The sequence below is a fragment of the Lactuca sativa genome, chromosome 5 (genome assembly GCF_002870075.4).
Source record: "Lactuca sativa cultivar Salinas chromosome 5, Lsat_Salinas_v11, whole genome shotgun sequence".
Taxonomy (NCBI): domain Eukaryota; kingdom Viridiplantae; phylum Streptophyta; class Magnoliopsida; order Asterales; family Asteraceae; genus Lactuca; species Lactuca sativa.
The window spans coordinates 29,278,069-29,302,705 of record NC_056627.2 but is presented as its reverse complement, the minus strand read 5'-3'; the positions used below and the strand labels follow the sequence as shown (position 1 = coordinate 29,302,705).

The 24,637-nt window shown below is 35.0% G+C and overlaps 2 protein-coding genes across 2 annotated transcripts; one reads left to right on the top strand and one right to left on the bottom strand.

The window, feature by feature from the left end:
- The first annotated feature begins 19,621 nt into the window (after window positions 1-19,621).
- LOC111880496 (30S ribosomal protein S21, chloroplastic) lies at window positions 19,622-21,028 on the top strand. The gene is made up of 2 exons (XM_023876921.3): window positions 19,622-20,109; window positions 20,769-21,028. The coding sequence occupies exons 1-2, from the start codon at window positions 19,667-19,669 to the stop codon at window positions 20,878-20,880; spliced, it is 555 nt and encodes a 184-aa protein (XP_023732689.1). The 5' UTR covers window positions 19,622-19,666; the 3' UTR covers window positions 20,881-21,028.
- An 81-nt stretch (window positions 21,029-21,109) lies between these two features.
- LOC111880495 (stemmadenine O-acetyltransferase-like) lies at window positions 21,110-23,103 on the bottom strand. The gene has a single exon (XM_023876920.3). It carries the CDS (start codon window positions 22,487-22,489, stop codon window positions 21,194-21,196), a length of 1,296 nt encoding a protein of 431 aa, XP_023732688.1. The 5' UTR covers window positions 22,490-23,103; the 3' UTR covers window positions 21,110-21,193.
- Between the last annotated feature and the right edge of the window lie 1,534 nt (window positions 23,104-24,637).

Below are 24,637 nucleotides of genomic sequence, written 5' to 3'. Positions count from 1 at the left end.
ATATTAGGCAAGTATTTGACCCGGTTGTGCATGGTCCTTTTGGGTTGCCTTCACCATAGCAACTTGATAGGATGATTTATTAAGAGAGAGTAAATATTATTAGTATATTATGAGAATAATATATTGTTATTTGATTAATATAAGTCATAGAATTAATTGGAATTAATTTGGTGACTCAAAGAGATTAATTAAATAAGAGGGTATAAACTGTCAATTGTTTGATAGTTAAACTTTAGACTGTAAATCCATATAGATATAGATGGGACAGATTCTAGAAGCTAAAGGATAGCTCAAATCGTCCATTGCTTATCTAAGGAAAGGATTTGGATTGCCTTAAGAGAAGATTATCCAATTAGGGTTTAAACTGTAACCCTTGAGGAGTCTACAAGTATAAATAGACCCTATGACTGAGGGAATTCGGTACTTCACCAAAAAGTCGAGAAGATCTGGCCGAATTCCTTCCCTCTCCTCTCTCCCAAATCATCCTCCTTGCTATTTGGTGTTTGTAAGCCATTAGAGGAGTGACAATTGTGACTCTAGAAGCTCCAAGACAACAAGATCAACAAGGAATTCAAAGGTATGATTCTAGATCTGTTTCAATGTTGTTATTTTACCTAAATAGTCATTAGAAGTCTTGGATTCAAAGTATGTTTAATTAGAAAGCCTAGATCCAAGCATTAGGGTTTTGCATGCGCACATAGGAAAGTTCTTATGGCTAAAACCCATCACCTGAAACATAAACTAAAAACTGTAAGCACAAAGCTTAGTGAGTTACCTAAAATACCACATACCATACATAATAAACATATAATGGGCCCCACCCGACATTGGGCCCCACCTGTCATTGAGGCCTGCTTAATATACATATTTGTCAGACATCGGGCTCCGCCCGGTATACATATAAACATATAAACAGATAAACACATAACACATGCAATAATCACAAAGATAGAGAACATTCAGAATGGTCATTGGGCCCCACCTGACATCAGACCCCGCCTGGTAAACATATAAACACATAACATGTGCAAGAGATACACAGACATCTAACATCCTAAACATAACAAAACATGAGCCGACATTGGTGCATTCGACCTGCTAAACACAGTGAGGAAACTCACCTCTTGCTACTGAAACACTCAAATGAATCTTGGTCTGCTGGTCTGGAAAATCCCCGTGTTATCATCATCAAAATAATATCCAATTTATAATTGGATCTTAACCCATAACCAAGAATCTAAGCTACTTAGCCCATAACCAGGGTAAAAGGTTTTTCTTACTTAGCCCAAACTAAGGCCCAACCCAACTAATCAAAAGGCCTAAATCCTAAATGACAACCTAAAGCCCAATATGGCCCAATCTTCTAAATTAGGCCTAAAACCCATCATGGGCCTAAAATCCAAGGAAGCCCAATATACTTGTCAAAAGCCCAAATCAGAAGTCTAGTGGCCCCCTCAAGGCCCAAGCTTAGAAGTCCAAAGCATGGCCCAACACCGAGAATCGCCAAGCCCAAAGGTCCATCTACTGAGTACACGGAGCGTACTCTGCTCGTACGTTTAGCGAACTCTGTCCGGGGTCAGTACATGCAACGTACCAACTGGGTATGCCCAACATACTCCCCAAACTACCAAACCACTTCATTAAGCACTTAAACAGTTAAGACCTTTTGCCAAACTCTTAGATCTGGTCCATAAGGGCAACTTAATACGTAAAGTTGGCAACTTTACATCCATGCATGGCTTAATGGGACCCAACACTAGAAAAGAAGCTTAATAAATCTCTTAACACTTGGCATGGACCAATATTTGCACAAAGTTTGCATTTTTATGAACAAGGGACCTCCATGGAGCTAAGATCTAACATTCATTACTTCTGGAGTAGATCAAAAGCTCGACTTTAACTTAAAAGACTAAAAATGCATAAATAGCTCCATAAGATGGATCTCGCAGAAATGACCATAAAGGTGAGAGCTTTCTACCTAAAAAGGCTTGCAAATGTGAAGGTAAATCTGGATCTACAAGCTTAAGCTATCCCTCTAAGTGTTCATCTTCTTTTTCTTCACCAAAAAACACCAACAAACTCACTTTCAAGCTCAAATATCACCAAATGCACTTAGTGTTTTGTTTTCAGGGTATAGGGAGATGGAGGTTGGTCAATAAATGTCTAAGAAGAGGTTAAGTTGTTTAAATACGGTGCAAACCCTAAAAATTAGGGTTTTCCCCTACACTACGTACGCCATGCGCACTCCATGTATGCCCTACGTACGTGGATGGAATCCACGATAATCTAATGGGCTAGTACGCTAATCGTACTCATAGAGTACACCCACATACTAGCTAGGGGACCAAAATGTAAAGAATTTGCATTTAAGGGCTAAAAAAGAACATACCAAATTACGAATGTTACATATTCATTTTAACGAGTTGTAACGTATCAAACCCAACAACATATTTATTTTAATGAGTTGTATCAAACCCAAAAATGCGTTTTAACAAATTGTATTGTATGCATGTAAAGTTGTACCGGTCCAAACGAATCCAAGAACCGTAAAACCCGAACCTGGACATGGAGCTGGACCCGGTAAGTCTCATCTGGTCCGGTCTACGGTCCACAATATTCTTCGAAACCGGTTAGATCCAAAAGCCGGTCCGGTTTGGTTCAGTCAGTTCCAACCCAAATGCTCACGTGTACTTTATGCATTGCAAATTGTACTTTTAGCTCCAGTAACATTAAGTAACATTGAGAGAGGGAATGTACGTTATATATATATATATATATATATATATATATATATATATATATATATATATATATATATATATATATATATATATGGGCAAAACAAACAAAATTTCAAAGTTTATGGTCTAAATTAGCATGTTCAAATGTTTAGTGGCTAAATCGAGTCGAAATTGAGAGTTGCTTGGTCATTTTACCCTCACTTAGGCTATGTAGGATGCCACGTAGGCAAGGGAACCAACTAATCAGATGTAGGAGGTCACAATGGGAAAAACGAACAACAATTTAAAGTTCATGGTCTATTTTAACATGATAATATGTTTAGTGGCTAAATCAAGTCGAAATCGAGAGTTGCATTTGATGGGATTTGATCAATACATCATTCCTATGGTGTACATGCAAACCCTAATAGCTTTTGTATCTAGTTTGTCTAATGAACATGCAATTGAATATCCAAAGCTATAAACCCTAGATCTTGTTGGATTAGTGTCTAAGTCCATAACTATTTTGGTATGTACTTGACCCGATGGTGCATGATCCTTTTGGGTTGCCTTCACCAAAGCAACTTGATAGGATGAATTATGGAGAGAAATGATAAATATGATTTATTAATATATTATGGGAATAATATATTAAAGGAGAAATCATATTGTTTAATTAATATTAGTCAAGAATTAATAAGAATTAAGTTTGTGACTAAAAGAGATTAATTAAACTTAAGGGACTAGAATTGTAATTATAAGATAATTGCAATTGGGCTATGGATTGCCTTATATTATAAGGTTGGACGAATTCTATGGGGAAACCGATTGGAAATCGTCCAAGGCCTTTAATTAAAGGAGTCCATGGGTTGCTTAGGGCTTAAGAATCTAAATTAGGGTTTCCTTATTAGATAACCCTAATAGCCTCACTATATATAGAGCCCTTATGCTCCAAAAACATGGTGAACTGAGAATCTAGGGTTTCCACACGTTTTTGAGAGCCTCCTTCTCTTCTCTTCTTCATCCTTTTGCTCTTGGTGTTTGTGAGCCATTAGAGGAGTGACATTTGTGACTCTAAGCTTTCTAAAGTCATTACAAGGAGGATTTGTGATTGTTATTGCTACATAACAATCAAGGTATGATCTAAACCCTAATTATATATTATATTGATTATCATATGCTAGATCTGGGGTTTATAGTCTTGGATAAATTGCATGTACAATAGAGAAACCTAGATCCAAGCATTAGGGTTTGTATGAGCACATAGGATGTTCTTATGGCCAAAACCCATCAGTGGTATCAGAGCCTTGATTGGTTTCTATTGTATTGATGCCTTGTATGTTTGTTCAAGTTGATAAATTCGATTTTTGTGAAACTGCCTGATGAACTCGACGAGTCCCACTGTGGACTCGGCGAGTAGGCCCCTACTCGACGAGTCCATGTGGGTACTCGGCGAGTTCGAGCGTCAGAAAGAGGGGATTTCGGGATTTCTTGCTGTTTTTCTCATGGATAATTGCCTTATCTGTTTTAGATCAATAAAATCTTATTTTAATCATATTTTGGATATATACTTGATTAAACACAAGATATTTACCAATTGATTAGATAATAACTTCCTTATATGATTAAAGTTGATTATTTGTATTAATTGGGTAACTTATTTTGCAAGAAATTGAAATTAAGTCAAATATAGATAATGATGAAATTAATTGTTTAATTTATATTATTTGTTATTTGATCCTTGTGTTATGAAAAGTTTCATTTTTCCCCTTTAGGTTTTATAGTTTAAATTTAAACTCAAAAGTTTAGTTTTGAAATTTAAATAGTTGAAACCCTAATGTTTTGAAAAGGTTTCAAAACTTGCCCTCAAGTTTTGGAATTTAAATTTTGATTAAAAGTTTAATTTTGATGTATATTTAAATTCTAAACCTTAAGTTTTTGAAATGTTTCAAAACTTGTCCTCAAGTTTTGGAATTTAAATTTTGATTAAAAGTTTAATCTAGGAATGTTAAATTCTAAAACCCTAGTAGTGTTTTGAAAAGTTCATATCACACCCTTATGATTTTATTATTAATTAAGGTGTATAATTAAAAGAGGTTTAATAAATCCATAAAAGTTTTGGTTTATATTTAATTGAATTAAAAGTATAATCGTTAAATTTGACCACCTAGTATTTTAAAAGTGTAAAATACACCCTATACTATATATAAAATTAAAAGTCTAACATTATATATATGTATGAGTAAAAGTCAGTCTTACCGTTAGTATGCCTCATTCACGAAGCTGGTCTATAAGGGGTGTTTAAGGAAATTGTCTATAAAATGGCGATTGAATGGGTATCCACTCTTACCCACCGCACTCTTGACTAGTGGAGGGTCGTTAGCCGAACGGGTAGGATAGGAAAAAACCTTCCATTATAAGTATAATGAAGTACAAAAGTAACTAAATGTTTTAAAAATTCCCAATCTTAGTTACTTAGGCAAAAGTGAATTGATGCAATTCCATGAAATTACACTTTGTGCCCTTGCGAAGACGTTAGTGGAGCGTGTGTGGTTTGCCGACACACTAAATGGTTCTAAGCAAAGGTAGCAAAGGGTGACTCAATGTTTTTCATAGTTCGGTGGAGCGTGTGTGGTTTACCGGCACACCGAATAGGTGACTGTAACATGTGAGGGCACCATGTAAGTTTGCATGGTTATTCACACCCGCTTTGTGATCCTTGGCATCCCAGTCACAAACAAGAGGGGCATATCGAGATTTAAACATGTCGTTGAAATGTTCAATGAATCTCAAAGGATCTAGGAGTTTTCATAAATTTAAAACCTAAATCTCTTTTTTCGTTTTTCGTCGTGGAAATTAGTGAATCGTCATTCACTTACCTTCAAATATTCTGCAGCTAGATTACGGCATCCCTTTTCTAGGTTGTAGCATATTGTGTTGGGTCCTAGCCTTAGTATCTCATTTGGGTGATTTACTAAGGAATCAATCAATCAACTAACTTGAATTTGTTTTCTCCTGTTTTGTAGATGTCAAAGTACGACAACTATGGTCTTCCCAAATCCCGTGGAACAAGCTTTCCACATGAAGATGATATTCCACGATTCGATCGAGGAACAAGAAATCATGCTTCACTTCCTCCACCTCCTCCAATTATTCTCCCTAACCCACAAGTTCGAAGGCTTGAAAAGTTCAAGCTCACTCAAGCCCTTTTGGCAAGTAAACATGAAGAGGGAAAGTCGGTGTGTGCACACGTCCTAGGGATGAAGTCACATATTGATAGGTTAAGAATGTTGGGATCCGTTGTCTGTGAGGAGATGGCTGTTGATTGGGTTCTTCAGTCACTTCCTAACTCATATAGTGAGTTCGTAAGAGAGTACTATATGATGAACTGCGACGTGACCCTTATAGATCTCACCTGTATGTTTGTTGCTACTGAATCAGCAATGGTTTGGCGCAATAGAAAAGCAAAGTTGATTGGTGACTCTGCCTTCAAGACCTCTATGGATATAGACAATGGCAACGAAAGACATGCTATGATCAAAAAGTTTAATCATAAGAGAAAGGCAATGTCTGAAGTAGTTCCATGTCCTGTTCCAAAAGAGTCAATTTGCATTTATTGCCAAGAGAAAGGGCATTGGAGACGAAGCTGCCCTATTTACCTAAGAGATCTAAGAGATGGGAGAGTCAAAACGTATGGCTCTACTTTAGGTAAAATCCATTGACTAACTCTTTTAAGATCCTATTCTAGATTCTTAATACATGATGTGATAAGATTACAATTGATGTTTTGTAGGATCGAAGAAAGGAGAGGAAGCTTAAGGGAAGAAGTGAGTAGAATCTAACCGTGAAGAAATGGATTTCGATCGTATTACTTGAAGATTAGATTCTTGAGCTACTACTTAGAGTTAGAATTAGATTGCTAAGAAATATGTATTAGCATAATTTTTCAATGAATTGCATTGTAAGGACAAAATTTTTCCGCAATAAAATAAATTTTGACTTTATATTATTTATTTATCCTTGCAATGGCGTGTAAGAAAAATTGAGGTTTGAATGTTACTATTATTAGCAATAATGGATTTGATTCTTAATCATGGAAATGTCGAAAATTTACCAAATAATGAGAGTTTCTCATCGCCCAAGTTTCAATTGGAATCATGCAACTTGGTTGGACGATGAATGAGAAATTTCATATTTGGAAATTAGATTAATTCATTGACAAAGTGTCAAGTGAAGGACTAGGAGATCAAGTACACAAAGTTGTGTGTTGATCAAGTCCACCATAAGAGTAACCAAGATATTCGTCATGATTTACTAAAGGTTTAGTAAATATGATTATACTTATAAGATTAAGTGTAATTCTGAATTGATTGAAAATGTTTAAATCAATAGCAGAACGAATAAGAAGAATCAAGTAGGCAGAAAGATAAAAGTTTCTCCATTCTAAGAAGAAGGGAGAGTACCTTTTATGCTTTATGATAGGTCTTAATGATTAAGAACCATACCTCAATTGATTCTCTAAGTAAGTCTTAGTACAATTGTATGTCTAAGAAGAGGAATCAAGAAATGGTTAAATCAAGAAGTCAATCATACTTCGTTCCAAAACAAGTCTTAGAGTTAAGATTGTGACATTGAGTAATAAGTATTAAGAAGGTTTATAACATTCATCAAATGTGGAAAGTTGTGATGTCTTGGATAAGACAAAGACCAACTAGGACCAATTTATGAAGTGTGTTTTGATAAAAAAAAACTACACTAACTCTTGAATATTTGTTTGTCAAGAAATGTTTATTGACAAGAGAATCTTATATGTCAAGGAGTCAGTGGGAGTCTTAATGGTATTGAAAGGTTTCAAGAACAAATCAAAATAAACCTTATCGATCATCACTAGCACACAAGTTGAGGTTTACAACCTATCGTGTTGACACTATTTTGTTTCTATGCCATTCCAATTAAGTTAATTCTGCATATGAGTTCTATGAGTTCTCATTTGAATGCATAAAAGGAAAGCACCTTGATCAATGAAAAGTACATTGATAGGAAAGGGTGAGCTGCTTAACTACTTGGAAGACATGGTGGGCAGCTGTGCTACCATAAGGCATGAAATCAAGATTAAGGAAGTTCGGTCCATATGAGTTTGAATTTGTCGTAAACCTTGGTTTTGACAAATTCACATGGATAGGAACACATACACCATTAAAATCTAAGTGTCATAAGATTTTTTCCTTCATGAAAATGATTGTGAGAAAATGCTTTCACTTAGAGAGATTTTAAGAAGATAGCAATTGTAAAATTGCATTCTCAAATTTGATTATGGTTACGGTATCCCTCTCCATGATTCGAATTGTGAGATTTGACAATTAGTCTTAATTGTTTTAAGACAAATATGAGCTATCTTGGATAAAGGTGTATGAGATTAAGAAGCCTTGATAAAGGATTATCAAAGCATTAAGTATTAGAAACATGAACTTAAGAAATTCAATAGGTATTGTTTTTCTATAAGTTAAGCTGTTTTCTGAATACATGTTAAAGCTAGTGGGAGCATAAGTGTTATGTTTATAATAATCATCATGATAGTGGGAGCATAAATGTTATGATTGTATGATTATCAAGGCAAGTATTGCAAGTTAGCAATATTAATTATAGAAAACAGGAGTCATACTTTGCAAAGTTGTAAGGGTTGAATAGTTGTTTTGCTATAATTAAGGGAGAGAATATTATGCTTCATTTCAAAATCTAAAGGATTAGATTGTGGAATGTTAATAATTTAGTCAAGGAAACATAGTGTGTTCACGAATTTCGATTATGATTACGGCATTCCTCTTCATAGTTTGAAATTTGAGAACGTAGCACATAAAATATTATGGCAGAAGATTGATAAAGTATTAAATATTCATGTAAGACATTGTGCATCATGTCCATACGCTTCGGGTATAGGATCGATTGCAAATGCTATAATATTTGACCATTCTAAAATTTTCCAAATGTCTAGCGCATTTAGAGGAAAGAAGGACAAGAATCGGTTTTGACTAAGATAATTAAACAACCATCAAAGGACAATCCAAAGTTCGCCGAGGATTGGTCACTTGTGAGTAGTTGGAAGTATAGTATTGAATGGACCATATCGACATTATTATGAATAGATAAGATTCTATTAAGAATGAGTTGTCATATGAAAAATATGGAAACGTGTCCATATTGGGAATTGAATATTGAAAATCTATGTCTAGATTAGAAACTTTTATGCAAAGGATGTTCAAAGGAATGTACTTTGAGTGAGAGACATCATATCTAAGGAATTGTATTGTAACAATCTCCGATAGAGGACTTTGTAATATCGTTGGCAATAGTCTTTGACTTTTTGTGCTATGACATTACGAAAAGGATCATTGCATAAAATGTTAGAATCTAACATATTCTATAAGTGGCAAGAATTTGATATTCTTTCACTTATGAAAAAGGATTTGGAGTTGTGAAATGAGTATGATTGGAAATGTGTTCATTTGATCTATTTCACAAAGTAAGAACCATAAGTAAACATTGTGTGCATGATAAGAGCATGGGACAAGTGTAATAATTCAAGTAAGAAGTTGATTACCCGAAACAACAAATGATGAGTAATCGATATGGTGATAAATAAAAGGTGTTTTATTTATGCTCAAAGGTTTGAGGCCATATGGGATTAGTATTATTCTTGTGTTTCACTTTGCATGTTTTGACTTCCTGAATAATTTAATTTGTTTAGAACAGTCAAATTATTCGAACGGGCCACAGTCGTTCATATGTTGGAAGTAGGTATGAATAAAGACTGTCGTGAATTGGTGTGTGGATTGTCTAAAGAGCATTAGACATAAGCAAATGTTTGCTGCAACGTTCATGAGTGCTTATGAATATGATTTGAGCATTGGATTAAACCCACGCTCACTTGGATCACTCCATGAATTGTATCACAAGTTATTAGACTTATCTAAGTAGGAGATTGTTGGATTAGTGTCTAAGTCCATAACTATTTTGGTATGTACTTGACCCGATGGTGCATGATCCTTTTGGGTTGCCTTCACCAAAGCAACTTGATAGGATGAATTATGGAGAGAAAGGATAAATATGATTTATTAATATATTATGGGAATAATATATTAAAGGAGAAATCATATTGTTTAATTAATATTAGTCAAGAATTAATAAGAATTAAGTTTGTGACTAAAAGAGATTAATTAAACTTAAGGGACTGGAATTGTAATTATAAGATAATTGAAATTGGGCTATGGATTTCCTTATATTATAAGGTTGGACGAATTCTATGGGGAAACCGATTGGAAATCGTCCAAGGCCTTTAATTAAAGGAGTCCATGGGTTGCTTAGGGCTTAAGCATCCAAATTAGGGTTTCCTTATTAGATAACCCTAATAGCCTCACTATATATAGAGCCCTTATGCTCCAAAAACGTGGTGAACTGAGAATCTAGGGTTTCCACACATTTTTGAGAGCCTCCTTCTCTTCTCTTCTTCATCCTTTTGCTCTTGGTGTTTGTGAGCCATTATAGGAGTGACATTTGTGACTCTAAGCTTTCTAAAGTCATTATAAGGAGGATTTGTGATTGTTATTGCTACATAACAATCAAGGTATGATCTAAACCCTAATTATATGTTATATTGATTATCATATGCTAGATCTGGGGTTTATAGTCTTGGATAAATTGCATGTACAATAGAGAAACCTAGATCCAAGCATTAGGGTTTGTATGAGCACATAGGATGTTCTTATGGCCAAAACCCATCAGATCTAACATATTATAATCTGAATTAGAGTTTAGAGATATACCTTTGATTGTTATGTAGTAATAACAATCAATTCCTTGCTTTGATTGGCTTCAGAAAGCTTAGTGCCTCAAGTGTTGCACCTCTAATGGAGTCACAAACACCATAAGCAATAAGGATGAAGAATGAGGAGAAGAAGAACACCAAAAATGTCCAGAAACCCTCTTGAAAAGATTAGCCACGTTTTTGGGGCCTTAGGGGTCTTTATATACTTAGGCTATTAGGGTTTTGCACTTAGGAAACCCTAATCTGACTGCTTAAGCCCTAGGCAGCCTATGGACTCCTTTTATCATATCCCTTGGACGAATTCCTTATGGGCTTCCCATAGAATTCGTCCAACCTATATTATTAGGTAATCCATAGCCTAATTGCAATTATCTTATAATTACAATTCCAGTCCCCTTAAGTTTAATTAATCTCTTTTAGTCACAAAATTAATTCTTGACTAATATTAATTAAACAATATGATTTCTCCCTTAATATATTATTTTTATAATATATTAATAAATCATAATTAATCATCTCTCTCCATAATTCATCCTATCAATTTGCTTTGGTGAAGGCAACCCAAAAGGACCATGCACCATCGGGTCAAGTACATACCAAAATAGTTATGGACTTAGACACTAATCCAATAGTCTCCCACTTGGATAAGTCTAATAACTATTTTGCGTATGACTTCAGATCCTGATCTGCAATCGTAGCTTTCAAAAGCCGTTGTCAACTCTGATCCTATCAGAAGCGTGTCCTTTAGATAAGGGATCGTATATTCCTCCATTCTAGATATCATATAGACTGAGACATGGATTTAAATCATTCTCTCTGTCTATTTGTTGTTTCCCGATTTCCGATTTATGACGACTGACAACAGACTATAAGTGAACACATCAACTTAGTCTCGGCTTGGCCAAGCGCTTAGGTGTCATCACAAAATCATTGAGGGGCCCATAGATATCGCTTTTATCCCACTTTGGATAAAAGGAACGGATAAACTTTGATTCAATGCTCGCTTGCACTCATTCACCGAATCACACACAACAATATGTTTTATAACACCAAGTTACTGGTGCGTTTACATATTATCAATGTGTAACCGACTCACAATATACAACTCACTCATCTTGGTTTCAAGACTATAAGATATTATCGTCTCACCAATCACCCGTGATAAAATCCATGAAGCGATCCAAGTGAGTGTGGGTTTAATCCAATGCTCAAATCATATTCATAAGCACTCATGAATGTTGCAACAAACATTTGCTATGTCTAATACACTTTAGGCAATCTACAAACCCATTCATGACAATCTTCTTTCATACCTACTCCCAAAATATGAGCGACTGTGGAACGTTCGAATAATTTGATTATTCTGAAATAATTTAATTATTCAGGAAGTCAAAACATGCAAAGTGAAATACAAGAATAATGCTAATCCAACAACTCACCTATGTCACTCAATGTACTTTCATTGAACAAGGTGTTTGCCCTTATGCAACCTATTGAGAACTCGTAGAACTCATATGCATAATCACTCAACTGGATTGGCACAGAAGTAAAATTTGTCAACATGATAGGTTTACTCTTGATTAGTTCTCGGAACTTTCAATATCATTTAGACTCCCACTAACCTCTTGACATATAAGATTCTCTTATCAAGAAACATTTCTTGATAAACAAATATTCAAGAGTTAGTGCGGATTCTCATCAAGACAAACACTACACACCATATTCAAACGTGCAAGAGTAAGAAAAACAATTTTTCTACCTCACATTTGATGAGTGTGTGTCACTCAATTCACAATCTTGGAGTACGATTCTAAGACTTGAGTTTGGAACAAAGTATGACTCATCCTTTTGATTTAACCATTTCAACAATTTCCGATTCCTCTTCTTAGCCATACTAGTGCACTAAGATGTCCTTAGAGGATCAATTGTGATATGGTTCTTAATAATTAAGACAATCATAAAATCAGATACAAAAGTACTCTCCCTTATTCTTAGATTGGAGAAACTTTTATATTTCTGCCTAATTGATTCTTCTTATTCGTTCTGCCATTCATTGAAACTTTTCAATGATTCAGAATTCCATTTAATCTTGTAAGCATAACCACATTTACTAGACTTTTAGTAAATCATGACGAATAGTCTTATTGTTATTTGTGGTGGACTTGACTAGAGCACACCATTGTGTTCTATTCCTTTAGTCCTTTACTTGACTCACATACTTGTGCGATCAAGGAATTAGTCTTAATTTCCGAAGTACCAAGATTTCCATACATCACATGATTCAAATCATATGATTCCAAGTTTCTGTCATTGAAACTTGGATGATGGGAATCTTTCCTTACTTTGAAAATTTTGACACTACCATAAATAACATAACTAAGAATAACATCCATTTATAGAAATACACAAACATCAATTTTTCACAACGATTTTATTGCAAGGATATATGTATAAATAAGATAAATCAAAATTTTATTTTATTCATAAAAACAACGAAAAACATGTCCTTACAATGCAAGATCAATTGAAAACTATGTAATCAAATATTCCTAACAACTCTATCATAACTTTATAAGCTCAAAATCTGATATTCGAATCCATGCGATCGTGATCCATTTCTTCGTGATCAGATTCATCATGCTCTTCCATCAAGCTTCCTCTCTTTTCTCTGATTCTGCAAAACATTCAAATGTAATCTTATCACATTATGTATTAAGAATCAATGAATAGGAACTTAATGGAGCTATAGTGGATTTTACCTAAAGTAGAGCCATACATCTTGACTCTCCCATCTCTTAGATCTCTCAGGTAGACAGGGCAGCTTCATCTCCAATGCCCCTTCTCTTGGCAATAAAAGCAAATTGACTCTTTTAGAACAGCACACGAAACTACTTCAGACTTTGCCCTTTTCTTATGATCAAACTTTTCGACCATGGCATGCCTTTCGTTGCCATTGCCTATGTCCATAGAGGTCTGGAAGGCAGATTCACCAACCAACTTTGCTTTTCCAGTGCGCCAAATCATCGCTGAATCAGCAGCAATAAGCAAATAGGTGAGATCGATGAGGGTCACGTCGTTGTCTATCATATAGTACTCTCTTACGAACTCACTATATGAGTCAGGAAGCGACTGAAGAACCCAGTCAACAGCCAGCTCCTCACAGACAACGGATCCTAACATTATTAATCTATCAATGTGTGACTTCATCTCTAGGACGTGTGCACACACTGACTTTCCTTCTTCATGTTTACTTGCAAAAAGGGCTTGAGTGAGTTTGAACTTTTCAAGCCTTTGAGCTTGTGGGTTAGGGAGAACAATAGGAGGAGGTGGAGGAATTGAATCATGATCTCGTGTTCCTCGATCGAATCGTGGAATATCATCTTCATGTGGAAAGCTTGTTCCACGGGATTTGGGAAGACCACAGTTGTCATACTTTGACATCTACAAAACGGGAGAAAATTCAAGTTAGTTGATGGATTGAGTCCTTAATAAATCACCCAAATGAGATATTAAGGCTAGGACCCAACACAATATTCCACAACTTGGGAGAGGGATGCCATAACCCAAATTGCAGAATATTTGAAGGTAAGTGAATGACAATTCACTAATTTTCCACCATGAAAAACGAAAAAGAGATTAGGTTTTAAATGTATTGAAAAACTCCTAGATCCTTTGAGATTCATTGAACTTTTCAATGGCATGTTTAAATCTCGATATGGCCCTCGATTTGTGACTGGAATGTTGAGGATCACAAAACAGGGTGTGAATAACCATGCAAACTTACATGGTGCCCCCAATGTTACAGTTACCTATTCGATGTGCCGGTTAACCACACACGCTCCACCAAACTATGACATACATTGAGTCACCCTTTGCTACCTTTGCTTAGAACCATTTAGTGTGCTGGTTAACCACACATGCTCCATTAACGTCTTCGCAATGGTACAAAGTGTAATTTCATGGAATTGCATCAAATTCACTTTTGCCTAAAGTAACTAAGATTGGGAATTTTGTATAAACATTTAGTTACTTCATACTTCATTATACTTTTAATGGAAAGGGTTTGCCCTATCCTACCCGTTCGGCTAATGACCCTCCACCAATCAAGGAAGCGGTGGGTGAGAGTGGATACCCATTAAACGACCATTTTATAGGCCATAACCTTATACCCCCCTTATATATCGGTTTCGTGAATGAGGCCTACTAACGGTAAGACTAGCAGTTTAAGTTATACATATATAATATTAGACTTTTAATGCTATATATAGTATAAGGGTGTATTTTACACTTTTAAAATACTAGGTGGTCTAATTTAATAAATTACACTTTTAATTTAATTAAATGTAAACCATATCACTATGAATTTATTAACTTTCTATTAATTATACACTTAATTAATTTAATAAAACCATAAGGGTGCAATTTGAACTTTTTCAAAACTTAGGGTTTTATAATTTTACATTTTAAAAATTAAACTTTTTAATTGAAATTTAAATTCCAAAACTTGAGGGCAAGTTTTGAAACATTTCAAATCATTAGGGTTTAGAATTTAAATATTTCAAAATCAAACCTTTTAATCAAAATTTAAATTCCAAAACTTGAGGGCAAGTTTTGAAACTTTTCAAAACTATATAAAGAACATTCTAGATCACAAATTCAAATAAGGCAATTAACAATTAATTGGAGATTATCTAATTTTGACCTAGTCCAATTATTTGCAAGCTAATTCATCAAATAACTCAAATAATTAAACATTATCTTATAAGGCAACAAATATTTGATTAATTGGTAATTATCTTCTATTTTGGTAAGGATATTCACCCAAAATCTATAAAAATCAGATTTTATTAATTAAAACATTTATGGTAAGAATCCCAAGCCAAATCAGCAAGCAAAACGCGAAATTGAGTTGTCAGACGTGATGACTCGTCGAGTCAAGCCTGGACTCGTCGAGTGTAGTCGACTCGGCGAGTTCACCAAGTGACTCGGTGAGTCATGCAGTCAGAACCCAAAAAACTTTGATTTTTTAAGCAATAAACGAACAAAATAGTATCAATTCATCAACAAACAAACCTGGCTCTGATACCATTGATGAGATTTGATCAATACATCATTCCTATGGTGTACATGCAAACCCTAATAGCTTTTGGATCTAGTTTGTCTAATGAACATGCAATTGAATATCCAAAGATATAAACCCTAGATCTAACATATTATAATCTGAATTAGGGTTTAGAGAATTACCTTTGATTGTTATGTAGTAATAACAATCAATTCCTTGCTTTGATTGGCTTCAGAAAGCTTAGTGCCTCAAGTGTTGCACCTCTAATGGAGTCACAAACACCATAAGCAATAAGGATGAAGAATGAGGAGAAGAAGAACACCAATAACAAACAAAACCATGTATATTATTCGACCCGAATATTCTAGCGGAATATATTATTACATATACTTCTATCATTCTATTGTAGGTTATTCTATCAGAAGAATAGCTCTTTCCTTTGTGAAGACCAGTGACAATTGTTCAACCATCATCTAATCTTCAAGCCCTTGATCATCAATGAAATTAGACATTTTACCAAAATAACTGTCATGAATCAAATCAAGTAATAATAATATTCTCTGAGAATGCTTTTGCATGGCAAATAAATAACACAAAATTTTAGTAAATCTGACAGAATGAATACCACATGGTATGGTCAGATTATTTTTCAGGAGCTTCCACAAGCACCTGTCATGCATCATAATAAGCTCTATGACAAATTTCACCAAAAGATTGTTAATTTGCAAATTCTAACAGACCTGAAGTGAAAATAACATGAATTGCAAGTATGTAAGCTAGCTTGCTTCTATGATTCAATAATAGGCTACAAATCAGTATATATTAAAGGTGATGTGTACACATCAATCCAATGAATGTTTTATTGAGAAGACAAGGAATGAAAATACATGTATACCCTCGTAGTACCATGTCTTGAATTGATAAATGAATTACGAGTTCATTGAAGCACCAAAGGTAGGGTTTTCTCTAAGGGGCTGAAACGAGAGTCGAGTGTGATAAATGACCTCCTGAGTCATGAAGATTCGATACCACCCCGGGCAGGTAAAAATCCCAAGACTGTTATCATCACTAAGCACCCGAGCGAGATACCACTCCAATCACGCTGACAATCCAAGATCATCAACGGTCAGCCATAGGAGGGCCTGAGGAATACTGAACTGCTTGGACAGTAGAGCAATCAACAGGGAAACGAAGAAGCTCTGATGCTCATTATGTATATCATCTGTGAACTGTAGAAATGGATAGGATGGCTAGTTAGGTGGTAACTGACTAGCCCTCTGCGACTTGATCGAGACATAACCTGAGAAAAATAGGGCAAGAAAGTTAGAATTAAAGTAATGTAAGTAAAAGGATTGCAAAATAACAGAAAATATTGTTCGTGTGTGTCAAGAACTGCACCATGCGCAGTATGAAGATGCGTCGCGTGCAATGAAAATGCCCGACGTGCTTCAAGAACACGACAAACATTCGGTACCAAAAGCCCCCGAAATCGTCCAAAATTCAACCTAGAATCTATAGGGGAATGTTAGGTGTAGCTTATACTAGTAGAATACACCATAAATTTAATCAAAAACACCATGAATCGATGGATTTAGCAAAACCCTAGGTTTTACCCCAAAAACGAAACCTCAAATTAAGGATAGATTAACTGATTAAAGGAGAAATCAAGCATTGGGGTTTAGTAATTGGTCGTTAAACTAGACATTTATCAATTTCGAGTATTACAAGCCAAAGTGGCAAAATACTATACACCCTCAAAAATGCTAAATACAAAATCATTGGTTGTTATGAACTAAGTAGAAGTTAAAATATGCAGTAGAGGTACCTTGAAAGTAGGAGGAATCGAAGAATCAAAGCTCAAAAATGACAAACACACGACGTGCTCTTCGCGTGTGGGATCCAGTCGAGTGTAGGGACCATTCAAACTATTGGAAGCATGTGTCGAATAAAGCCAAAATTCATCATTTAATATTGATCTGATGAAGGTGCGCGCGGCAAAGATCTCTGCAAATTTGGAGCTTGACCTTTCTTCACATTTCATCTGATCTTTGATTGATTGTAAAAGGTCGATGTTTTTGTCTAGGGTTTTAAAGGGTAAATGTAAACGATTTTGCCTAAATTAAAGGGTTTATGATTTGAATAACTAATCATTAAAATTAATTAAAAGCTAAGATTACAATTTTACCCCTATCTAGGTTTTTAAAATGATTGTTCCATATTTATGCATACAATAACATAATAATTACTTTAAACACCTAAACCTCTCTCTCTCTCTCTCTCTCTATATATATATATATATATATATATATATATATATATATATATATATATATATGCTGATTTGGGTTTTTCTGTTTTGTTTTATCTTTATTAATACAAAATCGGGGAGATATATATATATATATATATATATATATATATATATATATATATATATATATATATATATATTCATTTTCTCTAAAAAAAATATCCCAAAAAAAGATATTGGTCTTTTATTACATTTCAGTTGTTAAGTTTCCTTTTTTTTTGTTGGGTTTCCTTTTTTTTTCATACCCATATAATCATGGTAGCTTTTTGGACTAGAAATATAAAATTAAGGGAAAATGACTCTTGATGGTAATTAAATTTTGCGTTTGTACTCATTTGGTCCCTTTCCTTTTTTTTTTGTATTCAATATACCATCGAACTTGTTGTTTGTGTTCACCATAACCCTTTTGACCGGCTTTTGACCTGTGATAGCCGGTCAAAGGGTTATGGTGAACACAAACAACAAGTTCGATGGTATATTGAGTGCAAAAAAAGGAAAGGGACCAAATGAGAACAAATGCAACAGTTGGTTACCCTCCTGATTCATTTTCCATTTACTCATTTACAGCAAATCCTCACGTCATCTCATATTGATATTAATGACTATGAGATTCATTCTTGCTTCTCTTCAAAACATAACCCACGAAAGGACATTGTTCATACATGTACAACTTTGTAATGCACTTGAATATTTATTAGGGGAATCTTGACTAAGCAGGCGCATTTCATGACTATATTTATATTTCCAATCAAATGATTTATCGTATCATGGATTCTAGACAAGTCTACAAACGAGTGGAATCACAAGTGCTGTGATTTTTGAGTTTACTTAGCTTTAAGATCGAACTCATTAGATTAGATATAACATCAATATGTACAATATCATGTTGCTTTTGTAGACACATCACCATAATATTGTACATATTGATGTTGTATCTTATCCCATGAGTTCAATCTTAAAGCTAAGTAAACTCAAAAATCACAACACTTGTGATTCCACTCGTTTGTAGACTTGTCTAGAATCCATGATACGATAAATCATTTGATTGGAAATGTAAATGTAGTCATGAAATGCCCATGCTTAATCAAGATTCCCTTAATAAATATTCAAGTGCATTACAAAGTTGTACATGTATGAATAATGTCCTTTCGTAGCTTATGTTTTGAAGAGAAGCAAGAATGAATCTCATAAAGTCATTAATATCAGTAGCAGATGACGTGAGATTTGCTGTAAATGAGTAAAGGGAAATGAATCATGAGGGTAACTAACTGTTGCATTTGTTGTCATTTGGTCTCTTTCCTTTTTTTTGTACTTAATATACCATCGAACTTGTTGTTTGTGTTCACCATAACCCTTTGACCGGCTATCACAGGTCAAATGTCGGTCAAAAGGGTTATGGTGAACACAAACAACAAGTTCGATGGTATATTGAATACAAAAAAAAGAAAGGGACCAAATGAGTACAAACGCAAAAGTTAATTACCCTCAAGAGTCATTTTCCCTAAAATTAAAAGTTAAAGTACCAAAGATGTCTCTCAATGTATAATGTATAGAGTCTAGGGATGATTTTTTATTATGGTATCTATTTGGACTAAGAAGTATAAAATTAAAAGTTTAATTACGAAAGATGTCTGTCCATGTATAGACTAGGGATGATTTTTGTAAACTTACTCTCGACGACGATAACTTGGGAAATATCGGAGGAACATAAAAGCCATGGCAACAAAGAACCCCTGCTAAAACCCTTTTCCATGGCAGTTTCTTCTTCTTCTTCTTCTTCTTCTTCTTCTTCTCTGTTGAACTCTCTCTCCTCCCTTTCTCTATCTTCTTCTTCACCCACGCCGACTACCATTTCTATCACCCCTGCCTCCTCTTCCAGTAATGCACCGTCATCGAAGACCCTGACGATCAGACAGACTCTGATAACCCCCGTAAATCGTGAAGTCTGTCCTGATCTCCAAACAGTTATGTTTCCCGCGCTCGCGTTTTCAAATACATTATGTTTCAAATCGGCATACAACGTTCAGGTGATCGCGTATCCTGATGAATCGGAAGATAGTCTGATCGGTCGGTTCCGAAGAGAGGTTTTCAGAGCAAATATTGTACAAGAGGCGAAACGCAGGAGGTTCTTCGAGACTAATCAGGAGAAGCGAAAACGGAAAATTCGTGATGCTGCTAGACGAAGAGCCAGAAGGTAATGATTTTCCTTCGTTAGTTCGTTTCCGATTATTAAATCTACTGCGTACATATACATTATATCTGGTGGATCTTGTTTAACTTCAGCTCAGAATGAGGATTTTGTTAATCAAGTTTTTAGCTGATAGTCTCGAATTAATATCTACTCAAAAACTCGAATCAAGTTTTTGATCATAGAATTATTAAGATCTATAGTCAGACATATTACATTTGCAGAAAACTAAAAATTAAAGATAATGTTTAGGTGGTTCAGGTGGTGTTTGGATGTGCGATATCAAAGCAATTATTCATTTGATTAGGTAATTTTACCTTTCGAGGCAGATTATCAGAATCAATAATCTGATTATTCCTACTTCAAGAATCAGAATCAATTAATCACACAATAATTTGATGATACTTGGAAATGGTTAGCTAATTCTAGTTTTAGAATCAGTTTTGTGAACCACCATCAAACGGATTATCGCAACAGGGTCCAGATACCCCTTCAGTAATCTGTCTACATGTGCATTTGTTGCTTGGTTTTTACATCATTCTGATAAATTCTAATGATACATGAATCTAAGCAGCCTCCTTTTATAACAGCTAGAAAAACGTCTTCCTAAATACTAACTGAAGGGGTTTGTGGAATTCCTTTTAAATATGTATGTTTGTTTACAGGCGATCACAACCAAAGGCCAAAAAGGAGGAAATTCCAGGAAAGAAGGCAGTTAATGATGAAGGTGATGACAACTGGGGACCAATTGATGGTAAAATCCCTTATTGTCCATGAGAAGCAACAACCATTCCTTTTGGCAATTTAGCTAGGGTTTGTTCTTGCACCCTCAAACTCTCATTTACTGATCTGTTAAACTTTTGCAATTTGTGTGCACTTTGACTTCTAATGATCTGTTATTGGCTTTTGGAATGCATTTCTACAACTAGTGGTCCTTGGTGTAAAGTGCACGAAAATTTTCCATTAGAAGACACCATAAACAAAAAATAAAAAGTTACAATCCACGTCTAACAAGATAAAACTTATATTGGCAAACCATTTACGTACAAAAGCTCCAAACCATTTTGACAAATGAAAGTGGTTCAAGAGTTTAACATGTAACAAAGGCATGAAGCTCAGTATCCTGTTCCAACTTGTGCATTTTATCTTCACTCAACACAACCCATGCTTCAATTCCATCATCACTACTTGAATCCATAAGCATTATAGAATTCTCATTATTATAATCAGTACCACTAATCCAAACCGGCTTTCCCCACCCAAAATCACTTTCATTAACACTAAACCTACACCAACTACTAAACCTGAACACCCCTAAACCTTTCCGACTGATATACTTTTTTATTTCTCTAAAATTATCTCTCGCTATCTCAACCCCATTTTCACCCATCAAACTCTTCAAGTACTCACCATCAATCTTCCTAAAAGACCCCCTCAGTTTCCCCACAAGGTAACCCATGTCTGTTGTCTCATGAGCCACTGCACTAGCCATCTGAAAAAGATTCCCGAATTGTTGATCTTTTAATGAAGGCACCATCTTTCTCCTAAAGTTTACCACATGAAAAGCCACCGAGTCTTTACAGCCAGACACGGTGGCCATACACTTCCATATCAAGGCCGTCACCACCTCGACCCTGGTGGGGTTCAACCCCACCAGGGTCGTATCGGCCTTGACCACTTTGTGTTTCAGTTCCTTTATTGCTAAGGAACTGAACACAAACCTCTTGGTTACAAGTTTCTTGAACGGGTTGTCAACTGGTGGACCCCTTCCACTGTATTCATACGAGTCCACTGGAGGGAATAGAACCGCCGAGTCAAGACCCGGACCCGCCAACGGACTCTCGGATCCTTTTGCTATCGCGAACCAGTGGCTTATGAAAGATGAAAAGCTACATGCGTCTGCTACTCTATGAGACATGGATACACCAACTGCTATGCCACCACAATCGAACAAGTTAACTTGGATAGCCACCTGTTGTTCTTCAACACATGATGATGATGATGATGATGATGATCCCATCAACACAAGTTGTTTCAATTCTTCGATGACTGGAGTTGTGATGATGGTCATGAGATTGCACTCGACTCTGGCTACTGAAAACTGAACCCCTTCATCGGTACAGTCAATGGCGTTTTGGTTGTTGGTCAACCTTCCGGCTAAAGGGTAGAAATGAGTCAAGGTTTTGGAGAGTGAGGTTTTGAGTTTGGTGGTCATTTTGGACTGTGATATGGTGGTGGTGGATGCATCATATGAGTAGTAAAGAATGAATGGGATATGATGAGGATGGATTTGTTGATCTATGTAGGAGAGTTTGTAGGTTTTGAGGTTGGAAGGGGTTGCATTTGATGGTATGATAACTTCTTTTGAAAGTATAGTCACCTTCATTTTAGGTTTCTAGAGAGAACAAGTATTTGAAATTGATGAGTTGAGTGCTAGTAGATTAGAAGAACAGAAATAGAAATAGAAATCATGATATATTTGACATGGGTTTGGGGTCACTTGAGGACATGTGTTCAAAGAAGATACGTTAAATAAGATAAGTAGTTAACTAAACTGTATATTGCTGATGTGTTGGCATGGGGGGTGGGTGGGGGTAGGGGACCACCCCACTTGAGGCTCAAAACAGTATGTGTTTGTGGAAGAAAGGAGCATATGTGAAGCCTTGAATTGGCAAATTAATGAATCAAATCTCTCTTTTCATGGCAAAAAACATATTAAATGACTAGTGAATGTGCATCTGTCAGTGAAAAAGCATCAGGTGGTTCCCTCTTTTTAGTTTTTATGGGCAGCACATTGCGATTGCTCTCGCCTATATAGAATTTCTCGAAAAGTGAACCATAAAAACAAAAATTGCGATTGTTTTTTTGATGGGTAATTTTAGCTTGAAAAATTGACCCATCAGTGGTAGTTGTAGTTTGGCTGCATTAGTTGTGAAACAACACAAAGGTACATGCACGATTTAAAGGAATTGATTCTGTTAGAGGAATTGATTGAGAAAATTACTAACAACAATAATGGCCAAAATGATTGTCTTCTTTATTGCTTCAAGTCGTGTGGCCCTTTGGGAGAAAAACAAATACAAGATAGCAACATATATCAGATTTTTTAAATTTTGAGTAATATATTTTAGTTCTAGTAGTACTGAAATATAAATATATAAACAACAAAACAAATAATATAACATATTGGTTTGGTGACAAATGAGACAAATCATGATCATAATTGGTTGACATCATATTCGTTCTTATTTTATATTCTTTGTCAAGGTCCTATCCTTATCATCCTACGTGTATAGTCATCATCTTCCAATGAGACCTCTTGTTCTTGTATTTTTTTTTCTAGGTTTTTTTCATTGTCATTGTCAAATGATAAAATCTCCATCTAATCTTCAACATATATATTTATATAAAAGTTATTATTTTATAAGAAACTTGATTTATTTATCAGTAACTGGATTGATAAAAAAAACTCCTGAAAATATCTTATTTATTGAAATGAATGTGTACATGCTATAATGGTTTTTCTATATATTCTAAAAACATTTTCCACTTCCTATAAAGGTTTAGAAATAAATATCTACTTTAATGATTCCAAATCGCATTAAAAATTAGTTTGTGACACGCTTTCACCTATGTTGCGATCGAATCAAGAAGTATGTATTTTTTCATGGATCTTAGGGATCTTATATCTTTAGTTGCAAGCCACTTAATCGTTAATCATTTTTGTAATCCGTTAGGTTTTTGGCCATTTCCTAACCTTGTTTTTCTGACAAAAATCAAATTCTCTATTTAACTAATTTTTAATAAAAAGAGTCATTTCTGTATATATTTTAGAGTAATAATCAAATATATTATAACATGTCTAAGAAAGTGTTCATTTTCTTTAATATGCTTCTTTGGCATTTCTCAATCTCTTCAAGTGATACGTTGTGCAGGGGCAGACTTATATGGTGCCCGGGGGGTCCCGGGTCACCACTCCGATTCCGGCTGTTAGTGATTTTTTTTTTCTATTAGGTGCAACGTCTTGAAATATGAGTATCACTACTATTTTAGAATTGTTTGGAATTTTTTTTGGGTGCCACCACTACTAAACATTTTGTGTCCGCGATTAACTTGTGCATGATTGTTTCTACCAAAATATGAGGGAATGGAGGGAAGCTAGTGAAGGCCATTTCCATTTCCATTTCTTTAGGGAAGGAATGGAAAAAGAAAGAAAAAACCGAAGTGGACCTTACATACATTTGATGTCATGCCTACTTACTTCTTGTTATATCTGAAAGCCTTACAAAGAAATAATGACGCAACGGTCCACTTCTAATAATATTAATCACTTTATCTATTTGAATGATTTTTATATTAAGGGGTCCACCATTTCTTTTTGCGACAATTGAAATATGATGTTTAGTTGACATGTTTTGCAAGGACTTGAAAGAGCACGGATGTGGGTGCTTTTACGTCTCGTTCCCGAGTTTAACAAAAGAAAAGAAGAGAAGAGAAAAGAAAGTTATGAGATAAAAGAAGAGAAATGAAAGAA